The following is a 25,519-nucleotide window of genomic DNA, read 5'->3' as shown; positions in this document are numbered from 1 at the left end:
ATTTCATTAATTTCAGTCAGCCATCTTTGGTGTTTCTATTGAAAGGAATGAAGAACATTAAGCCCAGAGGATTATAGCAGATTTTCGATTGTCAAACATCAACAGTGTTTTAATGAATTGTTATTATGATTAGTCTTTAATAAGGCCCATGCATAAAACACAATAATCTCAAAATGAGAAAAGATGATTTATGCCAGATTTAGCTGCAGTCCAGATTCTGAATGAGTTGCTGCTCATCAGTGTGTGAGCATAGGTGGCTTCAGTAATGCTAGGTGAGCAAGAACGACAGAGGTAGAGCCGTTTTGAAACGACAACTGGATGAATTGAGGGAAGTCAGTCTTTGAGTTGACATGGACACTAAGTGTGTACCTTAGACTGTATATAAAGATGGACAATACATCTCCACTTCCTCCCACTGTACAATAATAAAGCCAAAAACACCCCAGATACAGCACTGCCATCTATGTCATTTGGAGCAAGAGTCTATATTGTAGCGATCGGGAAGTGGGCTGTAGTATTGAGTTCACACCCATACACCCATTAAAAGTTAAAACTTAGCAGAAAAACAAACACTCACACGAACGTGAAAAACAGAAATCATCTTTGGGAAAAAATTGTATTTGATGCATATTTTGATCTTTTATTTCAGCGCGTGTTGCGTCCGCTAAGATAAAGGGGGCAGAGTTTATGACCGATACTGCAGCCAGCCACCAGGGTGTGATGTAGGTGTTTAGGCCTCACTTTTGGGGAGCTGTCATGTTGTCCATCTTTATATATAGTCGTTGGTGTGAACAAATAAACCATGCCTTTTTTAATGACCTTGCAATAGCTGAGACACCTGTCCTCATTGTAATTTTAAACAATAATGTTGACAACTGCCTCAACATATTGTTTTCAAGAAAATGTCTCTTAAAATCCAATGTTTCTACTTTCCCAGACCTGCCTACCAAACTGCAAACAGACACAGTTAGCTACTAGCTGGTGCACATATTGGAGTATTTAGCAGCTAAAGAGCCAGATATTACTCTCAGGGGTTGGTGGAGGTCACAACAGATCTAAAGGGTGAGTGAATACTAGATTTACATTTATCATGTTGTCAGACATGAGGCTTTAATTAATGCTAATGCAGCTCTTTACATGCTAAATGTGTAAAAATACAAGTGTTAACCAAACAATTTCACCATATCAACTTAAAAAAGTGATATCAATGTTATGTTTAGGCCTACGGCTTCACACTTCCCCCAAATAAACAAATGTATAAGTCATTTATGTTCTTTTTCTGTAAACATGCAGGATTGGTGTGGGTCATTGTGGTCATTTACTTGTATTAGATAAGACAAACTTATGTCCTGAAAGTTTTTCCCAAAGCAACTACTGTCCTTGATGATTTTGAAATGGATAGAGGCAGAAGCGCTGGTGCTGTAAGATAAAAGTGTCCACCTTACATCATAAATAACACATGACTGCTTATGTATGTGGAGCGCGTACTATTTGGCAGGAGTTTATGCACTACCTGCATTTCATTTTATTGTACTTTGAGTCTTTGATGGCGCATCTTTGGGCGTCGTCGCTGCTTTAAGCCCAGAATTCTCCAAGCGATTATACAAAGTTAATCTACGTGAAGCAGAATAATCCAGACTCCCAATGGGGAGATGGGCTCCTGTGTTGTCTGTGTGCATGTGTGTGTGTACTTTCAAACCCCCAATACGTCATCTATACACATTCCATAGATTGCCCCATAAATCCCATACAGAATAAAATCTAATCAGATTATGGAGCTTCCCATATGTTGCATGTGTGCTCTTGTTAAAGCTGTTTGTATGTGGATTCAGCCTATACAAAAACAGCCCCTACCTGTCATACCTTTTTGTCCATCTGCCTGTATTAGCAAGCGTAGCAGTGGATTAGGGGCTGACTTGCTTCCACCTTGTCAGATTTAAGGCAAAGCGGCTACAGTATTCAGATTCAGAGTGTGTGCATTTTGTTTATTACTTCCACCCAGTTCTGTCTTATTCTTTCCGTGTGAGTTCATTTATCTGAGCAGAGCTCTTTCTTTGGCTTTTCATCTTCAATAATCAATACTGGTCCTATGAATCCAGGTCATCTTGGCTCCTGTGGCTTCTCCGTCTCCCGTTCTCTCTCCGGCTCCATCTTTATCAATCTCTGTCTCTCTCACTCTTCCTCTCTCGCTTGTACTCTCTCCATCTTTGTCTTCCTTCTCTCTATTCCTGTCTCTTTTTTCCCCTTCTGTCCTCACGTTCTGTCTTCTTCCTCCCGCTCCCTTCCTCGTGAAAAATTACTTTGCCCATCTGGACGGAGCCCTGCACGGCCGTTATACTATTAGTCCTTGTGTGGCACTGATTAAAAATAGATCAGAGTACCGAGTCAGAATTAGTCGAGACCTTTCCTCCTCTCTCGTCTGTCCTCCTCATACACTGAACTCTGTTGGCTAATGTTAGAAATGGATAAAAGATTGAAAGTGAAAAGTTAGCAACAAAATGGCCCAGTCTTCCCTTTTTGTCTCTGCTCAGACTCTGTGAGTGTATGTGTGTATTTGTGTGTGTGTAAGAGGCAGTGAGTGTTTGTCAGTGAGTATGTGTACCGCCTGCGGACCTCTTCTCTGGGTGCTGTCTCATGTCGAGCGGTGTGTTTGAGAGGCTTGTCGAGGTAAAGCTCCTGTCAGCGTCTGGCTGGAGGGAGTGTACTGATGAAAGGCCTCTTCATCATCTTAATGGGATACACAAACCTCTTAACCAGCACTGCTGCCATGGCTTCGGCTGGGTGAAGCCAAAGAGAGAGACGGAGGGAGAGAGCACGGAGTGACTAGCGGGGCCACACACACCAAGGACCACACCAAAAACATACACAAGTGCACAGGTCAGAAAAAAATGTATAGTGTAAACAAAACAATGCTGCTGGGAGAGGAGGAATCGTGACTCCGGGCTGGCTCGGAGTTTGTGAGAGGTTCAGTGGGCCAGAGCAATCAGGATCTGGGACAGAGAGTTAATGCCCTGCTGTCCACTGGAGCCACAGCCATGTGCCCTCTCTCTCCGCTGGCATGGATCCAGAGTAAGGAGCAGAAATATGACAAATTTGGATCATTTTAGACCACTTGATTTCTAGTCACATTCGAATTTAACGTGTGAGAAAAAAAAAATAGGAACACATGACGTCTTCTCATCTCTATTTTTCAGGTTAGTCAGTTTCAAGAAGCAGCTCTTTTTCAGGAAGGCCCTCCTCACATCAACACATTCATGCCCCCTCAGGATGAACTGTAATAACTTTGGTTATCCCCTGTCACTGAATCCAATACACAAGTACTGGATACATTGACAGTGGAAGATTTATGACCAAATACCTTTAAAACTAATGACATTCCCCCTCAGTTGTTCTGTTTTAGTGCTAATTAGCAGTTGCTAAAACACTAGCATACTAAAGTAAGAAGGTAAACGATGTAAAGATTTTACCATCTAGTCATCAGCATGTTAGCATTGAAATTATGAGCATGTTTGCATGCTGAGGTTAGAATTAGATAACTTAAAGCATTGTGTGTGTAGAAGTGTAGACTCTTAGCGCCCTGTTTAAACTGTCTATAGTACATGGTCTAAAGTGCATGGTGCAAGTGCGTTTAGTCTATGTCCAACTCACTTTGCTAGTTAAATGGTGCATACTACACAATTTGCATTCATATGTTTTTGGCACAACGTGAATTTAGCCATTCAGTGTGTCATCTCTCATTTCCTTTGAAAGTTAGATGTATCAATATTAACATTGTGATATGAGACTAGATATTGTGTTAGATTTTGGATATAGTAATATCGCATATGTTGTCTATTCCTGGCTTTAATGGCTGTATTACAGTAAAGTGATTAAATTGTCTGCTGACCAGATTTTTCTGGCTGCTCCGTTATTTGCCTTTAGGCACTTAATCGTAACACCTACACTACTGACTCAACCCTACAATATCATCGCAATATCAATATCAAGCTATTCTGTCAGAAATATCGTCATATTTGATTTTCTCCTTCTAATGAGAGTAATGCAGTAGGAGCAGTAATGTCACTGCGGCAAATATTGTTCTACATTTAAGCATCAGAACTCCATCAAAGCTCCTTGTGAGTAAATACGTGAAGCATCTCTCTTAATGCAGAGTCTGCTGTGGAGCAGCAGCTCTGCAGATCTGCTCTGCTCTCTGCCATGTTCACATTTAACAGAATGTGTAATATTTTACTCATCGATGATGTGTTATTTCACCCACCTAAAACTCATTTACATGTCACTGTGTGTGTCAGACACAGAGTGTACGCGTACGCGTGAACCCACCTGCGCATCTTTCTATCTGAATAATGTGCCCTTTAAATAGCAAAGAAATACTGCACCATTGACTTTAGTTCAGGTTTTTGTTGGTCAGTGGTGCATTTGCTTTCTGCTGCCTCAAAATAAAAATGTGACAACAACTTGACTGACCACATTTCATTTTAAACACACCCACAGGTGCACAAAGTACTACAATATGGGAACTGGTTGTAAAAGAAATGAAAACTGCTTCGGTTGAAGCTGTGCACCACTTTGCGCTGGATAGGGCCCTAAGTCTTATTAAATAAACCAAAATGTGCTAAACCTGTTTATGTTTGTTCTGTTTCTGGCCGTCTACAGACAACATGGATATATCTCGGTCATTTTGCCTCCGCTACACCCCAAGCCCAAAAGCTTGCCCTGAACTTTCTTCAGTTCTTGATAAAAACCTACAGTATCTCACATTTTACTTTTGCTTACTTTTTTAACACTTTGGCGCTAAGAATGGAAAAACTTTTTTCTGATATCTGAGGAGTTCCACATGAGTAGGGTTTGAAGGATCATGAGAGTTTGCTTGCTGATGCATTTTGACCCAGGCCAGAGGAGGACACACGGTCAGGGTGTGGATCAAAGCACCAGCCCGCTGCGGGGGGTGACAGAGGGAGGAGAGTGGGAGAGGAGGAGAAGAAGCCAGAGAGAGATCGGGAAAGAGTCTCTCATCATTATTGTCACAGTGTCACACACTCTGGCCACTCAGTGTCACCATCAGTCTGTGTTGGCCCTGGGCGTCTGGCGGGTGACACTCTGACTCTCCTTCCATCCATCCATCTCTCCCTGTTTCAGTTTCTACACACATACACAAGCACGTTTTCTCTCTCATTCGCAGCCGCCTATTTTATTTGTCTGTGCCGAGGGGATTTTCGTCATGCTCTCTTCATCACTGCTCTCTTCATCACTGCTCTCCATCACCGCCATTCCTGCCAGTCCAGTCATACTGGTCCCGGCCCGAGGCTCTGGGCTGTCCTCTTTTCCATTCCAGCCCAGTCCCCATCCTGTCCCCGGGTCAAGGACATGTTCCCGAAGCTGCGGTGAAGAGCAGCGAAAAATAAACTTTGACATCACACAGGAACCAAAGCCTCATGAATGATTGATGCACAAGTGCTGACTCATCACACAGGAGAAATAAAGCTACGTTTTGACCTAAAACGTAACAAGATTTACATCCGTGGAGTGCAGCAGAGATGCAGACAGGCCGTCCAGGTTGCCGATAACTTTGCAGTGATGCTGTCAGTCCCTTTGTGCAATGCAGTTATCTGTTCTCACTGTTTCACAATCTGTTAGCGTCTGAGATTGCCAGATATGGAAAAGTTGGCCTGGCCTAAAGTGATAGCCTGTGAGATGCTTGTGCTTTAGTTATTACTTTTATGTTTTGGTGCTGCACTGTGCTGAGATTACCTGGCAGTCAAACAGTGTGGTGTGTTTTCCCCTTCCTATCTTGAACTGCACATTTTGTTCAGAGGTTTTACTTCCTCTGGGTTCTGATTTTTTTTTCTTCCTTTTTTCTGCTGTTAGATCAGAAAAAGTACCATAATAACTATTAAAAAAAGTTGCCAGATGAAGTCTTATTTTTAAAAATGTAAGAAATTGGGACTTAACATCAAAATAGGATAACAAAGATGCAGATTTTTTTTCACTGAAATAAGAGGTTTTCAATGGAAAGTTTCCTCCTTCGGCCTGATTTGAGCAAGTGTGTCCCAATTGAGGCAGGGAGGGAAATTTATTTTGAGAGAATGATGAAGCGTAGTATAAAGGGAGTGAGGGGGAAAAAGATCAAAAGGATAAAACAACCATTAGCTTCTGCACAGGACTACTTTTGCTTACTAGCCCCTGACATTCTGCGGGGTGAGGAGATTGAATCTCACTTCTATCTGCTGCCTCTCCATTTGTCCTCCTCTGCTATCACCACATCACCTCTCATCATCTATTTCCTCCAACATGGATTTTCTGCCTATTAGTGCCCTAATCTTTTCTGTTCCTTGTCTACCTCTCTGTCTCTCCTTGCTACCCACCTACTTCTATCTCCATCTTTCTCATTTTCATTTTAAAATATCTTCTTAAAAGACATCTTTTTAAAGGCTCCCTCTTAACAATGCTATCCAATCCTTGTTTTTCCATTTAACCAACAATTTGATATCACAGTCAATATTTAATATTTGCCCCTCCTTGTGTGAGTTTTGCAAATGTTTTTGCTTGTAGCCTGTTTTTGGACTCGCAGTGCACTTGCATCATTTCAAACATACACTGAATGGTGCATTTCGCAATTTTATTTGCCGAATTTACAAAGCTCACAGGCCATATCTCTCTCATACACACACACACACACACACACACACACACACACACACACACAGAGACACACACAGAGGCTAGCCTACAGCATGTTGCTTGTTGTGTACTGCATATCTAGGGATTTCTCTGATGCAAGGGGACGCAATGAAGGAACAGAGTGACGCCAACCCATGCTGTGTTTGTGTGGGGTGTGATCATGTGTCGGTGCATGCACATGTGCTGGATATCTCACTTTGTTTGTCTGTGTGTTGTCACCTCTGTCACACTGACTGGGGAGCTAGTTATTTGTGAATGTGCATCGGTGTGTCATGACAGCGAGGTCTGCTCCTATAAACCGCCCAACCCTCTGTTTCTGTGTGTGAGCTGCTGCATGAGGAAGTCATGCGCGTGGCCCGTCGATCCGCTGTCAATCCGGCTCATCTCCTCATCTGTTCATTAGCATGACAGAGGAGCTCTCCTGCCAAAGCAGTTAGTCACAAGAATCAGCCCCTGTCACAACACATTACAGCAGGAGGCATCTCTAATAGCACTGGCAGTCGTGGCAACCATAGCCAATGCCCACACTACGTGCACATACACACACACACACACTCAAACACTCACTCACACACTCGGACCAATCAAGAGTAGCACTTGATCTGCACCCAGGGAGTGTTTCTGTGTCTCTCTCCATCTCTCTTTCCCCTGCTCCTTACATCCACACATCCTTCCTTCCTTCCTTCCTTCCTTTCTTCCTTCCTATCTTGCGTGGCTACCCACTTACAGCAAAGCTTGTAGGCTTGTCATTAATCTCTCTCCTTTCCTCCCCCCTCCCCCTCCCTCCATCGTCACCTTACATTAGCTAAGTTACCTGTACTTACCTCTCCATTTCTGCCATTTGCTTGTCCTTTTCTTGAAGTTATCTCCCATCCTAGCTCTATTTCTGTCTTTATAGTGCTCCAAGAGGTCAGCACTTTTCATTTTTAATCCATCCATCCATCCCCCTCCCCCCTTCAAGATGATGTTTTTGTTCTCTCTCGTGCTCTTTAAACCCCTCCAACACTCTCCTCTTTCTTCATTATCACCTGCTCGGGGTGTCTAATGTAATTTGTACAGGAAGTTTGATCCGGCCGTCTTCCTGTCATCTGGGAGCTGAGTTGTCAAATCAAATAATAAAGCACACATATGTCATGACGCACTTTTTTCTTACTCTTCTCACAATCACAGTTCATACCGCTTGACTTATCATATTGCCACATGATTGCACCACAGGAAAATATCTAAAAAAGTTCAGTTCTTTTATACAAAGGAGTGTCTTGAAATTCAGACAGCTTTAATGGAAAAACTGTAAATGAGTTCTATGCTGAATATGTGTTTTGACACAAATGAAAGGGTAGCAGGGGCCCAGACTGTTGTTTGGTACAACGATTGATGGTGTTTGGGTAAAGGACATGTAATTTGACTGTCTGTGTGTCTCCAGTCTTACCGGAATCCCTGACTGGGGTGGACTTACTGGTTTTGTTGAGGTTTGTGTATGTGTGGGGTGCAACCCCACCCTTAACTCTGTGTGTGTTTGTGTGGGATACAAAAAGTGGGGTGAGAACGAGCAGGGATTTACCTGTAAAGCAGGAGCTGTCAAGTATTGTCTCAAGGAGTGGCCATCAGGAGTGAATGGCATTTGACAACAACCTCCTGCTCCCTGACCCAAGCATATTTACTCACAAACACAGATATACACCTGCAAAAGGGGTAGCAGCAATCATCATGTACTTGCCATTATGGTTTCTAATGTGAAGTGTGCTTTATGTATCAGTCCCTTCAGATTTTGGGACAATTATGATGCATGTTGCAATGGTGATGTTTTTTGTTTGTTTTGTTTTGTTTGTAGTGTTCTTTTTTAGTTATATTATTGGGGTAGAAAGTGAAAATTGCAATAATTAAAATCAATGGGTTTTTTTTTTTGGTTTTTATTTAAGTCAATTTATTCTGGTTAAAATCAAACAGTCACAGTCATATAACAGTCACTCCTAGTACATATGACTCAGCAGTAGTCAAGAGTATTTATCGGCTCCAGCTGCGATCGACTTCCATCAGGAGTGTTGGAAACACAACACCAGTGGATGCATTGATATTAGCCCCTTTGTTGCCACAATGAAATGACAGAACCCAAAAAAATACCGTTCATTTCTGCCCAAGCAGTACTCGAACATTGTTCCAAATTTGTCTGTAAGTTTGAAAAGGTGGCTCAGTAAAAGAGATATATAAAATAAGTAACCACTGTAACATTTTCACTGGCCTCCGTGCTGCTTCCTACTATTACTAACCTCTTTTGGGGTGTATCCATGATATTGAGTGTGTGACACACTAGAAAAAAAAGCAAGAAAGAGAAAGGCACACTCCTCTGCTGCCAAGCCTTGCACACAGCTCTTTTAAAAAGAAAAAAAAAACCTTGCATACATGCCCTAATATTGGTGGAAAAGCATTAAGCATTACCACTAACCATGCATTTTTATCTCACCTGAATTTCCAGACTGTGCAACAGTATCTCTCTGTCTCTGTAATTTATCTTGTCTTTCATTAGCATGTTTCAGCCTTTCTCCGGGTGTGTTTTTTGTAAAGAAAAGTGTTCAGTGTCAGTCGATGTTATTTGTGTTCCACCACAACATTGCACATGGTGCAAAACAGTTAACACCTGCTTTAATGCTAAAATGGTGTCTTTAGCAGTAATTTTTGTCAGTAAACGTGAGACGTTTGTGTTACACGTGTCTGCATCTTCACATACAGAGTGAAGGAGGTGAGTTTGGTGATGTGATGCAGGGGACTGGTGTGATTGGTGAAGCTCACAGAAAATTATGATGATTGGTCAAATTTGTAGAAAAGAGTTGGTGACAAGATTGTGCAGAATTCACAGGAATTGGTTGAATATGCGTTAGAGTTATGGTCGTTACATGGCAGCATCCTGGAGGGAGTGATAAAGGCAGAATCCTGTCTCCTTTTTTGAAAGTTTAAAGAAAATATTCATGACACAATTTAATGTCTCTTAATTAGAGATCTTTATGCAAAAATTAAGGCAACGTGCATTATGTGCATAATGTTTGATCTGCTGTTTGTCCTCTGAGCAATGTCTAAGTGTGTGTGTGTGTGTGTGTGTGTGTGTGTGTGAGGAGCAATCAGTTTGAGGAGGACAGAGGAGTGACCTGGTGAGGTAAGGGGAGGTGGAGGGTTGCAGAAGTTGGAAGAGAGGTGGATCAGAGGACAGGAGGAGGGCAGTGAGCGTGTCGTATAGCTCCGCCAAGGCAAAGCAGAGCCGACGCAAGTACAGTGGGATGGAGGGTGAGGCACAGGGGTGAGGGGAGGGGGGTAATTACAGGGGCCCAGAGAGGAGAGGCCTGTAATCAGCCTGCCCTCAGGAAGGAATGCAGCTCATCTTCTCATGTAATTACTGCCATTTAAATGGCCCCAGCTTCCAAACACTCATCCCACTGTACTGCTCACCTATTCACTACACACACACACACACACACACACACACACACACACACACACACACACACACACACACACACAGAGTCACTGTGAGACAGTGACAGAGAAGGACAGATTCTCAACAACACTCCCAAATGGAGGAAGTGAAGTAGCAAAAAAAAGAGCGCTGGAGAGACAGACTTCAGACAATGTGTGTGTGTGTGTGTGTGTGAGTGAAGCTGCAGTGTGTGCACTATAGTTAATGGCTGTGTAGACTACTGGCCTCTAGAGGAGCCAGCTCCATGTGAATATCCACCATGGCAACCGGCCACTCTGGGTAGACTTGTGCAACTCTCATCAAGCAGCTGCGCAGTGGTGGGGCAGACAAGCAGTGGCGCCTTGCGCTCAACACATACAGTTATGTCTACACACATGCACACAGGGTCTCTTTCTGCCATATGAGTTTGACCTCCAAGTAATAGTTGTGACATTGGCCTGTAATTTCGAGGGGATAATAGGAAAACAACATTGTCTCACCCACTCTGTCTCCTCTGCCTGTCTCCACCCCCCCACCCCACCCCTGATAGTGATTGATAGTGCCGCTTGTGTACGCCTGTGTTCCCATGCGGTAGGTGGTCGTCGGGGCACACACAAACAGCACAGGGCCACTTTCTGATAGGGTATGATTAATGAGCTCTGTGGGGGGTGGCGCCCCCTAGCTGTGATAGAGCACACGTTCAGCCGCGACACAGCCGCCCCCCCTCTGTCTATTCAAATGCACCAGTAGCAGCAGTGGGATCACAGCTACAACACAAGCACAAATCCTCTTAGCGCTCCCACTCTCGCAGTCACACTCACCCACACATTCAAAAACACAGTCACAGAATCTCACTTAGAGTAGGCTGTCCCTTGCATACACAGTGGGTATATTTAATCCATAGTCTGTTACAAACACGCCCGCCCTGCCTCTCGCACACACTGTTTGAATGCTGTGTGGGTCCATGTGAAACAGCCACAAAATTCTGCAGCATTCACCCACTTATCAGTGAAAAACACTGCTGACTGTCACTCTGTCATTTATTGTTTGGAACTATGCAGTTAGATAACATGTTTGCATGTGTGTCTGTGTGGTTCCCCCCCTGGCAAACCCTCCAACAGGGCTGATTAAGTGTCATTATAAGTAACCACTGAGGGCTTATAGGAAAAAAGAGACAGAAGGCGAGTCTTTACGAAGAGGGCAAGTCACACTTCATTTACAATTACAGGGTTGTAGGGCAACACACCTTGCAGCTGAGAGTGTGGGTCAACACTCTATTTACAGACTGATCTGTAAATGCAGTCTTGCTAACCTCTTCATTTGCTCTGTGTGTGTGTGTGTGTGTACATGTGTGTTACCTTGTCCTCAGGCTCTCTCTCTCTCCTCCTGCCACCCGGACATGCTGGATGGACAAGCGAAGCATTTCTGTCGCTTTGCGTCTCCATCACCTGCTCGGCCTTCCCCCTCTGCCAATCTGCTTTCCAGCCCCCTGTCACCTCCCTCTTTCTCACACACACACACACACACACACATATACACAGAGATCCGCACTTTTTCTGTCCCTAGCTGTAACTCACTTGCATGTGCCTGCACACGCGCCTTGCACAATCAATTACATGCTCACTGTTTTATCTCGATGAAACAAAGGAGGTTTCACACTGCACAGAAATAGCCACTCTGCAGACACCCTCACTCGCATGATGGCACCAATCAAAGGTGTGACATTTCCACTGCTATGGTGAACTCTCGACAAGCTCACAAACTGCCGTTACAAATGTGATTAAGCATATTGTATGACTCATAGATGACAATATTTGTTCAGGATTTTTTTTCTTTCATAGGGAAAGATTAGAAAAGCTTTCCAAACATTTACAACAGTCGATTATGTCCAAAGTTAGTGTAAAAACGTGAACAGTTTCACATTTGTCCGATAATACAAGTGGTCCAGAACGTGTTAGCCGAGACTGATAGCGGCTAGCTAACATAGCTCATTTACAGAAAGCTGATTTATGTTTCCCGTTGTATACCTAACACATTCAACATACAAATGTAACAATGGCTTATAGAGGGGTTACAAAGATGGTGTTTACTATCACCTGTACAGCACCACCAGGCAGTATTGCCATCTCATTTCCAACAAAAGTAGCTTACTATCTCCAAAAGTCACAAAAAAAAGTTGTGTGATGTCATATGTGAATTTGCATATTGGTGACGTCATTGTGCCTTAATGGAAGCATTAGACAAACAAAATACTTGAATGGCATTAAAGTCATGGCACTTATACTATAGTGCACCACTTTCTTGCACTTCCAGATCAGAAGGTGAGATCTTCAACATAACCATGGAAACTCACTGCTCTCTTAGTGAGATATCTTTAGACAACAATTAAGGCAATATGCCCTATATCTCAATGATTCCACATCTGCTGCTTGTCCTCTGAGCAGTGAGAGTATGTGGGTGATTGCTGCCCACACATTTTTCAAGTTGTGTGCTCAACACTTAAAAAAACACAAATGTAGCAATGGCTTACAAGGTGTTATGCAGATGAAGTTTATTATCACCTGTACAGCATCAGCAGGCAGTGTTGCCAACTCTTAGAAGTCACCAGATGGGTTTCATGTAGACTGTAAATAGAACATGGCTTCAGCTATACACGTCTTGGCTTTGAAGCCAATTTTCATAGTGGCCAAATAGTGGAATAACAACTGTCAGGTTTGCCTTGGTTTCAAAAAGACTTTTTCCCATAAACTTACATTGTGAAAAACATGTCTGTAAATCAATTTTATATAAATCACACAGACAAGAGCTACTTTAATAATTTTATCCCCATTCAAGCAAATGGAGGGCTAAAGCGGAAGTTAGCCATGGGTCTAATGATTCAAAAGATTTGCATAATTTTATAACAGGGAGACAAACTTTTTGGCTTCATGCACCACTGAGCAACTTCCATGAATGAACTGTGCCCCGCCTACAACGATGTTCTTTTTATACATCCATGCCGGTGAAGTGATGAACCGTTGTTCAGTTCTTCCATACAAAGTTGACATTTCCTTTTGAACCGAGCATTTGTGCTCCCTACAGTTGGGAATCTCACTTAACATGGTTGGATACCCTGTGCAGTCCACTTCACAGACACCTACTAGGCGATCAGAAAGCACCCTACCATTGTTCTCGTTATCTGACTCTGGGCAGAATGGCAAGTGAGTGTATTTCTCAAATATCAGAATTTTCCCTTGGTCTTGTAAAAAAACAAAAAAATGTCAGTGTTGCTTGTTAGAGGGGGAAGAAAGCTTGAAGAGCTACAGGCATGAAAAGAAGGTAAGAATCAAGGAGGACCTGAAGAGGAATGTGTGTGCCTGCATGTTAGTTAGAGAGTCACCATGGTGAGTACAAAGAAACAGGCTGAAGGGCCATGTGGAGCCGCCGCAGGTGCACATCTTGGTTATAGTATCAAAATATCCAAACAAGAACTTTCAAGGCCAACGTGTGCAAGGTTTTATGAGAGAGCACATGGAGTTGGATCTGTGTCGCTCTTAGCAGGACGTCAATTTCTGCTTCCTGCCTCCCGTCGCCTCACAGCTACCACGATGAAATGAAAATAATGGCGTGTCTGTTAGTCACTGGTGAATCAACGACATTTCCTATTAAAAGACGACCAATTTCCCCCCGTGTCTGCGCCCAAAAGTGCTGCTTGTGCTGCGAGTGTTTGTGCGAGTGTGTGTGTGTGCAGTCAGATGGGTGAACTGCGTGACTTCTCACACCCCGTCTGCCTTTGTTGATGTGAGAAGTGATGCTGTGTCGCTCCAACCTGCACTCATGTCGCTTCATGCCCTGCCTGATGCCAACGCACACACTCACGCATTCAGTGATTTTTCCATCAAACCTTTCGCCCGGATCTCGACACTTGCTTTTTCCAGTCCCTATGTCTCCTCACTTCATCTTTTCCCCTCCCCGCTGGTTTCTCCTCCGTCCTCTTGTAGCAAGTTGTTTTCAGGCTGATGAGGAGTAGGTCAGCCTGAATATCAATCACTCAATGTAATTGTCCTTTAAGGAAGGCAAGGAGAGACTGTCTCCCTCCATCCATCTCTGTCTCTTTCGACCTGCCTCTGCGAGTGTGTGCGTGCCGTGCGTGACTCTACCTTTAGGGCTTCCTCGCAAGAGTGATGATAATGAGGTAGATTGGGCGAGGATGATGGATATGCTCGGCCTGTCAATGCCACATAATGGCTGCTGATCACTCTATTTATTGGGCTTGTTTCCTCTGTCACCAGCAGTGTTGTCATCATATTTGAGTGGCTGTCCTCACAGCTGTTTGTCCTTAGTGGGCTCAGCTGAGCTTTGTAGCTGTGGGCCATCTTCCTGTCTCTATGCATGTTTGCGTTTACGGCAGTAGGATGTCATTTGAAGTCTAGTGGAGCTGCACAAAGTGCTTTGAATCCAGCAGGCAGGAGGGAAGAAGGACTGGAGTCAGGGGAGGGCCAGAATAAAAGCACTCCCATGTTAGACACCAAACTGGAAAGCGGAAGGGAGGAGGTGGGACACTGTGCTGCTGTTTGTTTGTTTTTGACCTCATAGGACGCCTAAGGATAAAAAAAGAGATTCCTGATGCTGCTGGCTGCTTCAAAGTCTTCTACTTCTGATGCTTTATTCTCTCTTTCCCCTACTTCTGAGTGCAGTGTTGGGATGGTGAGGGCACTGGAGGGGACAGTAATGACTAACTCTGTAAAGGTAATGATAAAGTACAGACGCTTTAGATTCCACTCTAGCTAGGGGCGCTGGGGCTAAGAAAATTACAGTCGTCCGTGTGTGTGTGTGTGTGTGTGTGTGTGTGTGTGAGAGAGAGAGAGAGAATGAGAGGCATGGGAAAAGAGAGGGTGGAGAAAGATAGAGGGCAGAAAGAACAACAGAGACAGTTTCACAGTCAGTCTGAGACAAAGACAGACATTGCTGTGATTCATTTTCCTTGCCGGTTATTACAGCGGTCCAGTGGTGTGTGTGTGTGTGCGCGCCATCGTCTCTTTCCTCTCCACTTGTCGATTAGTGTCTCTTGACCTGTCTTTGGCCAGCCTTCCTGTCTTCCCCGTCTTGTCACCTCTGTCCACACTCCCTCTATCTCTCTCCCACGCAGCCCTGCCTTCTAGTGTGGCCCCGCTCCACCACTGTCACTCCAACTCTCAGTTACACTGTACCGAAGCTCCACTGAAGCAGGGGACTCCTTCAGCTACACTATTTGAGTTTAGCATACATGAATAAGAGTGGGTGAGAATGAACTGTATAAGCATAGGTTGTCATCTGGTTTCTGGGTCTACGTGCGTGTGTTCCTGCGATTGTGTTCTCTGGAAAAGAATACCCAGAAGCCTGTGTTTGCTTTCTAGCTGTCTGCTGTCTGTCATTAGAGTAATAAAAGACTTGCTGTGCTGCATGACGAGGAGTTCTTGTCTTCCTCCATTCCGCACAAATTGCCGGCTGCTGAGCTCTGATGGATGTTTGTATGCTGGCCCAAAAACACAGGTTCCACTTTAAACCCCCAGCTCCATTATCCCAGAGAGACAGGGGGAGAGAGAGAGGCTGTCTGTCTGTCTCCTGCCTCTGTCATCCAAAAGTGTTTTAATTAAACTGTGCCTCTCTGCAGGCCCCAGAGCACACACACACACACACACACACTGCACGGAGAGTGGTTTATCCAAATACGCAGGGCTCTCCTCCCATTCTGTCTCCGTCTGAACCACCGTCTCTCTCTGTTTGTCTGTCTCTGCTGCCATTCTTCCTCTGCCGTCCTCTCTCTCTCCCCGTGGCCCCCTCTCATTGCGCCTGAAGAGTGACAGGCTGTGTTTTTCAGCCGATGTTTGAACACCGAGCGATCAATGCCGGACAAAGAGAAAGAGCGGGGGTGAGGGGCGGGGAGGGGTAACACAATTGGTTATTGACAGTGAATTCAAAGTCTGAAAGACTGGAGGCGACAGCTTAGTAAGAGGAGAGCGAGGGGATGTGAGGAGAGAAAACAGAGAGGAGAAGACTGCGAGAGAAGCATGACGATAAATGTGATTCACGGTTAAGCATCACTTTGAGATGTGTAAACTTTCATTATTCGCATTTGCTTGTGATTACCTGCTTCATGTGTGCCACTTGCAGTGTTGTACATGCTTAATAGCAACTATGTAAGTGTGAGCACCTGCTTGGATGGTTTTGTGTGTGTGTGTGTGTGTGTGTGTGTGTGTGTGTGTGTGTGTGTGTGTGTGTGTGTGTGTGTGTGTGTGTGTGTGTGTGTGCAGTGAATAGATACTTTGCCAATTTTTAACCGGCTTTGTATCATAACAATGTAGGTAGCATGTATAAATGAAGTGTGGTAAACTTCCTTCCATCTAACCGGTGCCCAGTTCTCCCTGCTCATCTCTCAGCTCGATTACACCGGATGACATGTTTTCTATCATCCAGCAGATTTTCGCTAGCTCTAGGGCTGTTGCTCAAAATTACAGATTGTACTTGTACTTATCCGTGGTGGCGTACTCATATGCCACCACAAATAAAGAGAGATATCAACACTTCTCAGTTCAATTCGGTTCAAGTCAAAGTTGCTTTAGTGGCATGATCATTGCTAAAAACGTTTTGCCAGAGCATTACATATAACGTAAACTACACACAATAATATACAGAGATTAATAAACAAGAGTGACATTGAATTTTGTCGACATTTGTGACATGCAGAAAAATATTCTCCTGCCAGCTGTACTGTAGAGCTGTCTTCACCTAAAAGTATTCCATTTAGTCTTTCTTCTTAAGAGAAAATAAAATAAAATTTCTTTGGAAATGAAATTTCAAAGGCCAGGTTTTTTTCCCGTCTCTAATTTCTTTGTATTTTGTACATTTGATCAGAAAATAGTTTTTTATTACCCCTCCGATTGACAATGGATAAAAATTGTTTTTGATCTTTCTAGCCGTACTTTCCAGTGGTGACCAGTTTCAATGGCCAATTTATGGTCACTGGGTCTGTGTTTCGTTAAGGTTTGTCTTTTTATGGGATGTTTGATTTGGGTCAGATATTGGACCAATTTAAATTCCCTGTCGAGTAAATTGCAGCAGTCTAATTCATTTATTGATTGAATTTCTTTTCACCACTGATTGAAAAATCTTAATTTATCATCTTTTTCAAATTGTTTTATATGTGGGATGAGAATTATTTTCATGTTATCACTTTGACTTAAATAGGCTCTTTGTTGGTTTGAGTTTGGCTCCAACTCTAATTGATTATTCCAAAATTTAATTGTCCTTGTTTTCATTTTAATTAAAAGGGCTAACTGGCCAAGTTCTGTTCTACAACCATGATATGGACAAATTCAGAACTCAATATGGTTTATTTTCCCAATAACTCTCTCTCTCTCTTTTAAAATCAGGCAAGCTCTAATCAAACGGTAAAACAAGGCAGTGCTGGTTGAATTTAAACCAATATTCTGTTACTGTGTTGCCTATTTCTCACCTAAAATGTTTTCAGAAACATATTTTAGTTCATTGTTTGGCTGTATGATGAGAATCTGTGAACAGGAAGTGGGTGCCATACTGTATCCTTTATTGTGAAAAACAGGCTGAAAAAAGTGAGATGAGAACAGTGCAGTAAAACTAAGCAGTGCTGATCAAATATGAAACAAAATTCTTTCACTGTTTTGCCTTTTTCTCACCATATTTCAACTTATTGCTGATTTGTAATACAAGATTGTTTGTTACCTGCCAGCCACCGGACAAGCTCACCTCTCGTCATACACCAGCAGGAATGTTTATTGGTCCCGTGCAGCATAGTGCATTCTGGTCATTATAGGTTTTCTACCTCTTTAGTAAAAGCTTCTGGACACCAATTTCAAAAGCATCTTTCTAGATGGCCCAGTTTTATGAAAACACCATCTTTTCTGCAGTGAAATACTTCTGAAAGTGTTTTTACATTTGATTTCCCCTGCAGTATCCGATGCAGCACATCGTGTGCATCCAGTACAATCCTGACCAGTAAATACAAGGCATTCACTATGTGACCAAAACACCAGTTTAGATGGAGAAGCCTGCAGCTCTGGTGGGATTAACAAATGGTGAAACATCATGTACATCATCTTTGGAAAAGCAGATTTGCGAGTATGAAAGAGCCGTTTCATCAGTGAAAATAGTCAAAAGGAACATGAAAACACTATTTCATCATTTTATTTCATCATCTGTAATTTTTAGTGGCATATGGGTTACCACACAAAAAAAAATAGATTTGAGTGGAAGAAAAACAGTAAAACTAAGCACAAGAACAAGCATTTTTGTTTTTAGGCTATCGTACAGTACTGGTCTATGTGGAGTAAAGCGTGCAGTGGTGAGAGTTCATCTTGAGGTCACAGGTTAGTAAATAAATGCAGCTGGTGGAAGGTCCTTCTAGTGGGAGTCCCTGGAGAAGAACAAGGATGTGTTTGCGGTGGAGTCAGGCTGGAGAGAGGCAGAGACAGATTAAGGGTGACGGGTCCATCCTGGATGGCTGTTGGGCCTGGAGCAGCTGTTGCCCTTTCTGCCTGTCCTGTGGCCACAGCGCTGCCAGCCTCCGAGCTGTGCTGCTTCAGCCTCTTTTATCCTGACCGGCCCTTTTCTGGTGGAAGGAATTTGGGTCAAAAGATAGCACCGTCCCTCTATCTGAAGATGGTGCCGCCTCTCGAATCCCTGCTGGCTTTGGTTTGAATCGTGCCACAACTTTTCTCTCCCACTTCCTTCACGCTCTGTGTTCCTCTTTGCTTTTCCCCTAATGTCTCAGACAGTCTGTCAAGGAGAACAGCGGGATGGGGGGTTGGGGGTGTGGAGAAGCGCTCACTTTCCCAAAATAGAAGATGGTATCTTCCTAAGTAGTTTTTCTTGTTCCCTGGTTGTTGAATAGCTGATCAGGTTGGGCTTGATATATTTTGAAAACTGAACAGTGCAAATTTGTCTGGTTTAAGTCTCATTGTGGGAAAAGTAGCTGCATCTGCCCTCACCCTTCTTTCTTTGTCGACTGAGTATACAGAATGAGATTTAAAAACTACTACTGTGTAACAAAAACACAATTATCCATGAGCTATGCCTGCATGTGTGTGTGTGTGTGTTCATCTGCATGCAAGTGTGTGTATGTCAAGGGAAGAAAGTGCACTCGACTGGATGTGGATGTACCCATAGCTTTTTGGCATCTCCTGACTGGAGCCGACCTGCACTCCAGTCTTCCATTTAATGCTTATTGAATTCAGATCATTTTTGTAAGCAGGACAAAGTTTTCTGTTGGAAGGTCAGACCCATTAACAATTTATAAGAACCTGGATTACCCGGAAGGGAAAGCCAGAAAGTGATGAGGAGAATTTGATAGCAGATGATAATAAAACACTCCATAAAAACAGAGAACTGGAACTGGCTCAAGCCCACCTACAGAAATGATTGGGCCCCTGACAAAGTCCACTGAGTGGACCCTCCCCAGATTTTCTTTACTCCTATCAATGCATGTAAACTGAGACTCTCTCAGTGACGGGGTTACATACTGTTATCCTTTTTCTTACAGCTGGAGGTGGGCCTGGTGGCTCCTTCACTACACTAGCTACCTCCTGGCTATGTAGGCTGTAACGTATCATTCGCCTCTGTCGCCTGGCTGTGAGCAGCTTTTGAGCTGACTGAAAAGATTTGGTTATTACACTATTATCAACTCTTTCCAGCTTCTGCTCTTTTGCCTTTTTTGTTCTTTTCTGCCATCCTGACTTCTGTGCAGGTCTTTGCATAGCATAGAGACCATTTTCAGGAGAGGAGGCTTCCAATATGAATTAGACTACATATACCTAAGCAACGATTAACACTGTACAATGTTTATTTTTGTTGTTTTGATGATCCATTGAGAATATTTTGGTTGGAAATAAAATTTGGGTGCCATTGCTTATATTTAGAATAAACATAACTATTATTGCAGGCGCCCTTAGGCCCTCCCTTGCAGCTGGGCCTGAGGAAGTTTTCCCCTTTTACCTACCTTATGAGCAGCCCTGCACCTGCTGAGTGGCTTTTAATAAAATGTATATTTGATTTGTGTTATTTTTCAGGTTATTCTCCGTAGCAGTGACTACTACAGTTGTGTTGTTTGTTGCTATTGTCACAAGCTCTCCTCCAGTCTGCCTGTGTTTCAGTGTTTTGCTCAAGTGCACAGAGATACGATTCAGTTGATGGACAGATGGAGGTGTGACATGGGTTTAGCTTGAATCATAGTCTGCAGCCCTGTAAACTGAGAAGACTGACAAATACAGAATTTTTGAGTCCAATGCCTGTACCGACAGCTGGCGACGGGGTGTGACAGTTTATGTCAGTATAGCCATAAACATCATTATAGTACTCTCAAAACTGTTAAATTAAAACTGTCAAGTCGGTTTAGTTTTACTTATTTAGATCAAAATCACAAATTTGCCTCAAAGGGCTTTTCAGTTGGCAAATGTGGTGCCTCTTGGAGAGATAAAAAATTTTTTAAAAAAAATAGTAATCAGAGCATATCAGAGTCCTGCCCGGCTCTTATTTTCAAAACTAGTTTGATGAGACAACATTTTTTGAAACATCAGTTTTCAGTCTAACATAACAATTAGCTACTATGCTCGCATGCTACTTGCAGTAACACTAGCTATAAAAGCTAGACGGCTGAGCTGTTACTCACTTTACGATATGCAAGTATCCTTTGGCATATCAGCTGCTTGCCTTTTTGGGTGTTGACTCTGAAAATTTTGAAACTATTCCAGATGCCTGAGTTTTGCAACATCCTTCCTGTGTATCTAAACCTGTCACGGCTGTTCATATAGTCAGATTCGCAAACTAGGCCTATCACTAAGTTAAGTTGTCCTTGTCTGAGAGTAACTAATAATTACTGTTGATGCCTAATGAATTATGTGAATTACTTTTCCATAGTTTATGGGATATTTGGGACTTTAAGGGTAATGGTACAGAAAAATAAAGTGTTAGAAAACTGATCTGGACAATATATTTATCACTCAACAGCCCTGATTCAATCTGCATTTTCTTTTTTTTTTTTTTTTACCTTGAACAGAACCTGGAAACAAAATTAAGACAAAATACCACCTGCTGGGTATCCACAGTTATTCGACCCGATGCAGGACTGTGGTACATATATCTCAATCTGTCTAATGCTATGCAAACTAGTCGCCAGGAACATTGCAGCATTGATATACTGCCTTGGATCTACCCATCATTATTAAAGAAACAAGTCAGTGTGAAGAGGTCAGAAATATTGTGTCCTTCCTGCCAGGAGAAGCTCTTGGCAGCATTGCCAAGAGGAATGTGTCACATCGAAAATGTCAGGGGATAATGTGTGATCAACAGGACCTAGCCAAGGAAGGTCAGCAGCTCTCCTCCCCAGCTGAGAGGCACAGACTCTTCCAGAGAGACCAGAGCAGGAGGCCTGCATTGACCAGATTACTGGCAATACAAGGAGTGCAAAAATGTCACTGTGCCCGTCCATTTACAGTGCAAACTGTCAACACCTTCAGTGTCTTCTTAAAAATACACTAACATGGTTGCCTTAATGTATACGCTGAAGCACTGCTGACAGATTTGTTGCTGAAAGCTGGATTGAGACAGGTGTCACACACACACATATACACCCTCCAGGTGTGTGATAGCTTATTGATCCCTGAGGGACAAATGTGTCATTTTGCTTATTACTTCAACAGTGAGGTCAGGATCAGCCACGGAGGAGCCACACGAATACTGATGGAGTCTCGCTGCACTGCTCGAGTACGCCTCCAGCAGGCAGACACTTGAACTCAGGTCTCTCCATTGAAGGAAAGTGAACTTAACCACTTTTATGTTGTGCGATTTCAGAGAGCACCGACTATAGCGAGGCCGAGGTTCTCCCTGACTCCTTCCCGTCAGCACCAGCAGAACCTCTCCCAGAATTCCTGCTGGAGCCAGAGGACGCTTTCATCGTGAAGAACCGGCCGGTCCAGCTGCGGTGCCGGGCGTCACCAGCCACCCAGATCTACTTCAAATGTAATGGAGAATGGGTCAATCAAAACGATCACGTCACTAGAGAGAGCCTGGACCAGGTCACAGGTAACACACACACACACACACACACACACACACACACACACACACACACACACACACAGGAGTACTGTAAACATTACTACACACACAGAAAGTAATGTCACCTTGTATTTCACAGACATAAACATCATACTCAATTACAAACATCATTTTCAACTACATAATCCATTAGCTCCCATAGGACTTTATATGCACGTTAACTGCTTTTGGCCTGCAGCCAATGCATTATTTATATGCACTGTGAAAAATATGCCCCACTAATCTCCCCCTCCCTCTCTTTCTCTCTCTATCTCTCTTTCTCTCTGCACAGGTCTGGTGGTGCGGGAAGTGGACATCTCTGTGTCGAGGACCCAGGTGGAGGAGCTGTTTGGGTTGGAGGACTACTGGTGCCAGTGCGTGGCCTGGAGCTCTGCTGGCACCACCAAGAGCAACCGTGCCTATGTTCGCATTGCATGTCAGTGCCAAGCTTGTGTTTGTGTGTGTGTGTGTGTGTGTGAGAGAGAGAGAGAGAATGAGAGAGAGGAAGGAAGGAAGGGAGACAGCAGAAGGGCAAATGTTTCCGACTTTTGCTTGTCAAATGTGTCAGCTTAAGTATATATGCAAATAAATTTGCTATGGCTCTCCATCTTACTCCCCGGTGGTAATGGGTGGTGTCGTGTGATTGACACCATGCATGTTTACGAGGGTATAAAGGGAAAAAACACGACGTAGTGACAGAGGCTTTTGCGGGGCTTTGCCTGGTGTGAGTGTGTGTATGTGTGTATGTGTGTGACAGCCAGTGTCACTAAGATAAACAGGGTGTCAGTGCTATGATGGGGCAGCCTTCTCTAACTGCTGACTACATCTGTGTCGCCCCCTGTAGACCTGAGGAAGAACTTTGAGCAGGAGCCGCTGGGGCGGGAGGTGCGGCTCGAGCAGGAGGTGCTGCTGCAGTGTCGCCCACCGGAAGGCATGCCCGCTGCGGAGGTAGACCTCTTTCTCCTCATCCTCAATCTCAGTGCTTTCCCATTAGGTGTTACATCTGTGTTTTTGATACTGAAGGCTATAGTTCAAGATTATTTATATTTTGTACCGTTCTGTATATCAAGGAAAACAGCAAAGCCAACATCCAAATAATAAGTCACCAAGCATCATAAACATAACAGACAAGCAGCATAGTAAAGGGTGAGCAGAAGTTTGAGTGAAGGGAAAAAAAAACCTTAACATGTATCACTATTAATATGCTCAGCTATTTAAGCAACAAAACTAAAAAGTCTCTGCTTGAATTCACTTTGTGTCATGTTTTAACACTAAGCTGCTTTAACTGCAACCACTATATCAAACCATTTTATGTCTCTCATAAAACAGCAGTGCAACAATATATATTGAAAAAAAGAAAACAAATAATTCATAAAAGTACATTTTTATTACTCAAGTAAACATTTATATGCTAGCAACTTTTATTGTTCTTTTTAGTGGCTAAATAACATGTTATAATGTGACATAAAAAGAAAATAGCATGAAAGTGTAAGAGCTCCCTTGTGATCACAGGCACAGATGGATTACTGAATGGGCCTACCAAGGACAAAGTGTCAAAGTGTCAGGGAACCCCTGGCTTTCACCTCCAAAAGGTCACTCAAATTAATACCAGGAAAAGACTCAAAATGACCACAAAGAAACATAAAAATGACTCCAAAACACTCTAAGTGGCTACAAAGAGACTACAAGAAGACAAAAGGGAACTGCAAAAAGACTCAAAATGACTTAAAAAGACAAAATGACTAGAAAAAGGAAGCTAAAAATAACCACAGACACATGAAAGACTGCAAAGAGACAAAAAATATACCAAAAGTGAGACATAAAACAACAGAGAGATGCAGAGAGACACGAAACAACAACAAAAACAGGCTAAAGAACTATTAAGTGTGTATGTCTTGCTTTTATGTAAGAGAGATGCTGGGGCCTTCTGCATATCTGTGCCCATTGTCTCATAATCTGCCCATGATCAAAGGAATGCATTTAAGTGGCATTTCAGCATGTATTTCATGATAAATATGAATTGTTGTTGTTCACTATGATATTATGCCCATGAGTAAGGAGGATGTCTCAAAAATAAAAATGAGTTTAGGCAAAATAAGCCACAAATTATTTTTTTCTGTGAGCAAACTAAAACTGATCAAATATTGACACTGATACCACATGTGGCATTGAGACGTGTCGTGCTGGTTAAGTCCTCTGCAGCTTTATAGTGTTTACTGAATGGGTCTGTGTGGGGCGTGCTGACTCATGTTTATGCATACACACCTGTTGATTTGTACAATGATTTATGTGAAGAGTTATCTGCCAAAAGAATTAAAGCAATCCATCATGCCGAATTGCTATAACACAGAGGGTTGGAGAGCACAGCTAAAATCTTGGCTGCCGAGGTTACTTTTTCCATCTTCATTAATTTCATCACTCTGCGTGAAGATTTCTTTCAGCACCACAAAGTTCAGAGCGGTGTGTGTGTGTGTGTGTGTGTGTGTGTGTGTGTGTGTGTTTGCGTGTGTGTTTGCGTGCATGCCTGCCTCTGCAGGTGGACTGGCTGAAGAACGAGGACGTCATAGATCCATCGCAGGACTCCAACTTCCTGATCACCATTGATCATGATCTGATCATCAAACAGGCCAGACTCTCAGACACGGCCAACTACACTTGCGTGGCTCGTAACGTGGTGGCCAAAAGACGCAGCAGCACCGCCACTCTTATTGTTTATGGTATAACGCACACATTTTTCATTCCCTTCCATTCTTACACCTCATATTTGAAGATGAAACTTTTACTCATGATGGATGTTAGCTGTGATTAGGGTTGCAGCGATATACCAGCTTCCAGGTATACCATGGTATGAAAATGGATGGTTATCATACTGTGTCTATTTGCTTATCTGCAATCTTGTAAAGAAAGGCAACCGGATGGAATATCTAACCTGCATATGCACGACCTTTCCTCCTGAATTACCTGACTTCACACATACTTCCATCAAAAAAAAAAAAATTAAATGATAATAAAGCATTTTGTAAACCTAATAATAGATAATAGTAATTACAATTATTGTGAAATAACATACACTGTGAAACCGTGATTTCTTTCTGATACAGTTATTATAACATAAATATCTCATAGTGTTGCAACCCTAGCCGATATAGAACTATGAAATGTTGGATTTGGAGGATTTTATGAGATATGTTTATGAATCATGCTAGTATAGTCATCAAAACCATCCATTTCTTTGCTGTCAGATTGCTTTAGCGATGCACTATGTTGTGTGATAATAGATGACTTGCAAATGCAAATTACCAAAAT

At 43.0% G+C, this 25,519-nt stretch overlaps 1 protein-coding gene across 3 annotated transcripts in view; it reads left to right on the top strand.

The window, feature by feature from the left end:
- The window catches only part of unc5b (unc-5 netrin receptor B), a 60,750-nt gene that overhangs the window by 18,404 nt on the left and 16,827 nt on the right, over nt 1-25,519 (top strand). For all 3 annotated transcript variants that reach the window (XM_088086548.1, XM_088086547.1, XM_042502610.2), the window contains exons 2-5: nt 21,968-22,198; nt 22,506-22,649; nt 23,058-23,161; nt 24,750-24,930. In XM_088086548.1, coding sequence (XP_087942674.1) covers nt 21,968-22,198; nt 22,506-22,649; nt 23,058-23,161; nt 24,750-24,930 — 660 coding nt within the window. The remainder of the gene's footprint in view (nt 1-21,967; nt 22,199-22,505; nt 22,650-23,057; nt 23,162-24,749; nt 24,931-25,519) is intronic.

The sequence above is a fragment of the Plectropomus leopardus genome, chromosome 13 (genome assembly GCF_026936395.1).
Source record: "Plectropomus leopardus strain MGB_pleo_1.0 chromosome 13, ASM2693639v1, whole genome shotgun sequence".
Lineage (NCBI taxonomy): Eukaryota > Metazoa > Chordata > Actinopteri > Perciformes > Serranidae > Plectropomus > Plectropomus leopardus.
The sequence above is the reverse complement of the archived record's forward strand: the minus strand, read 5'-3'. Positions and strand labels throughout refer to the sequence as shown.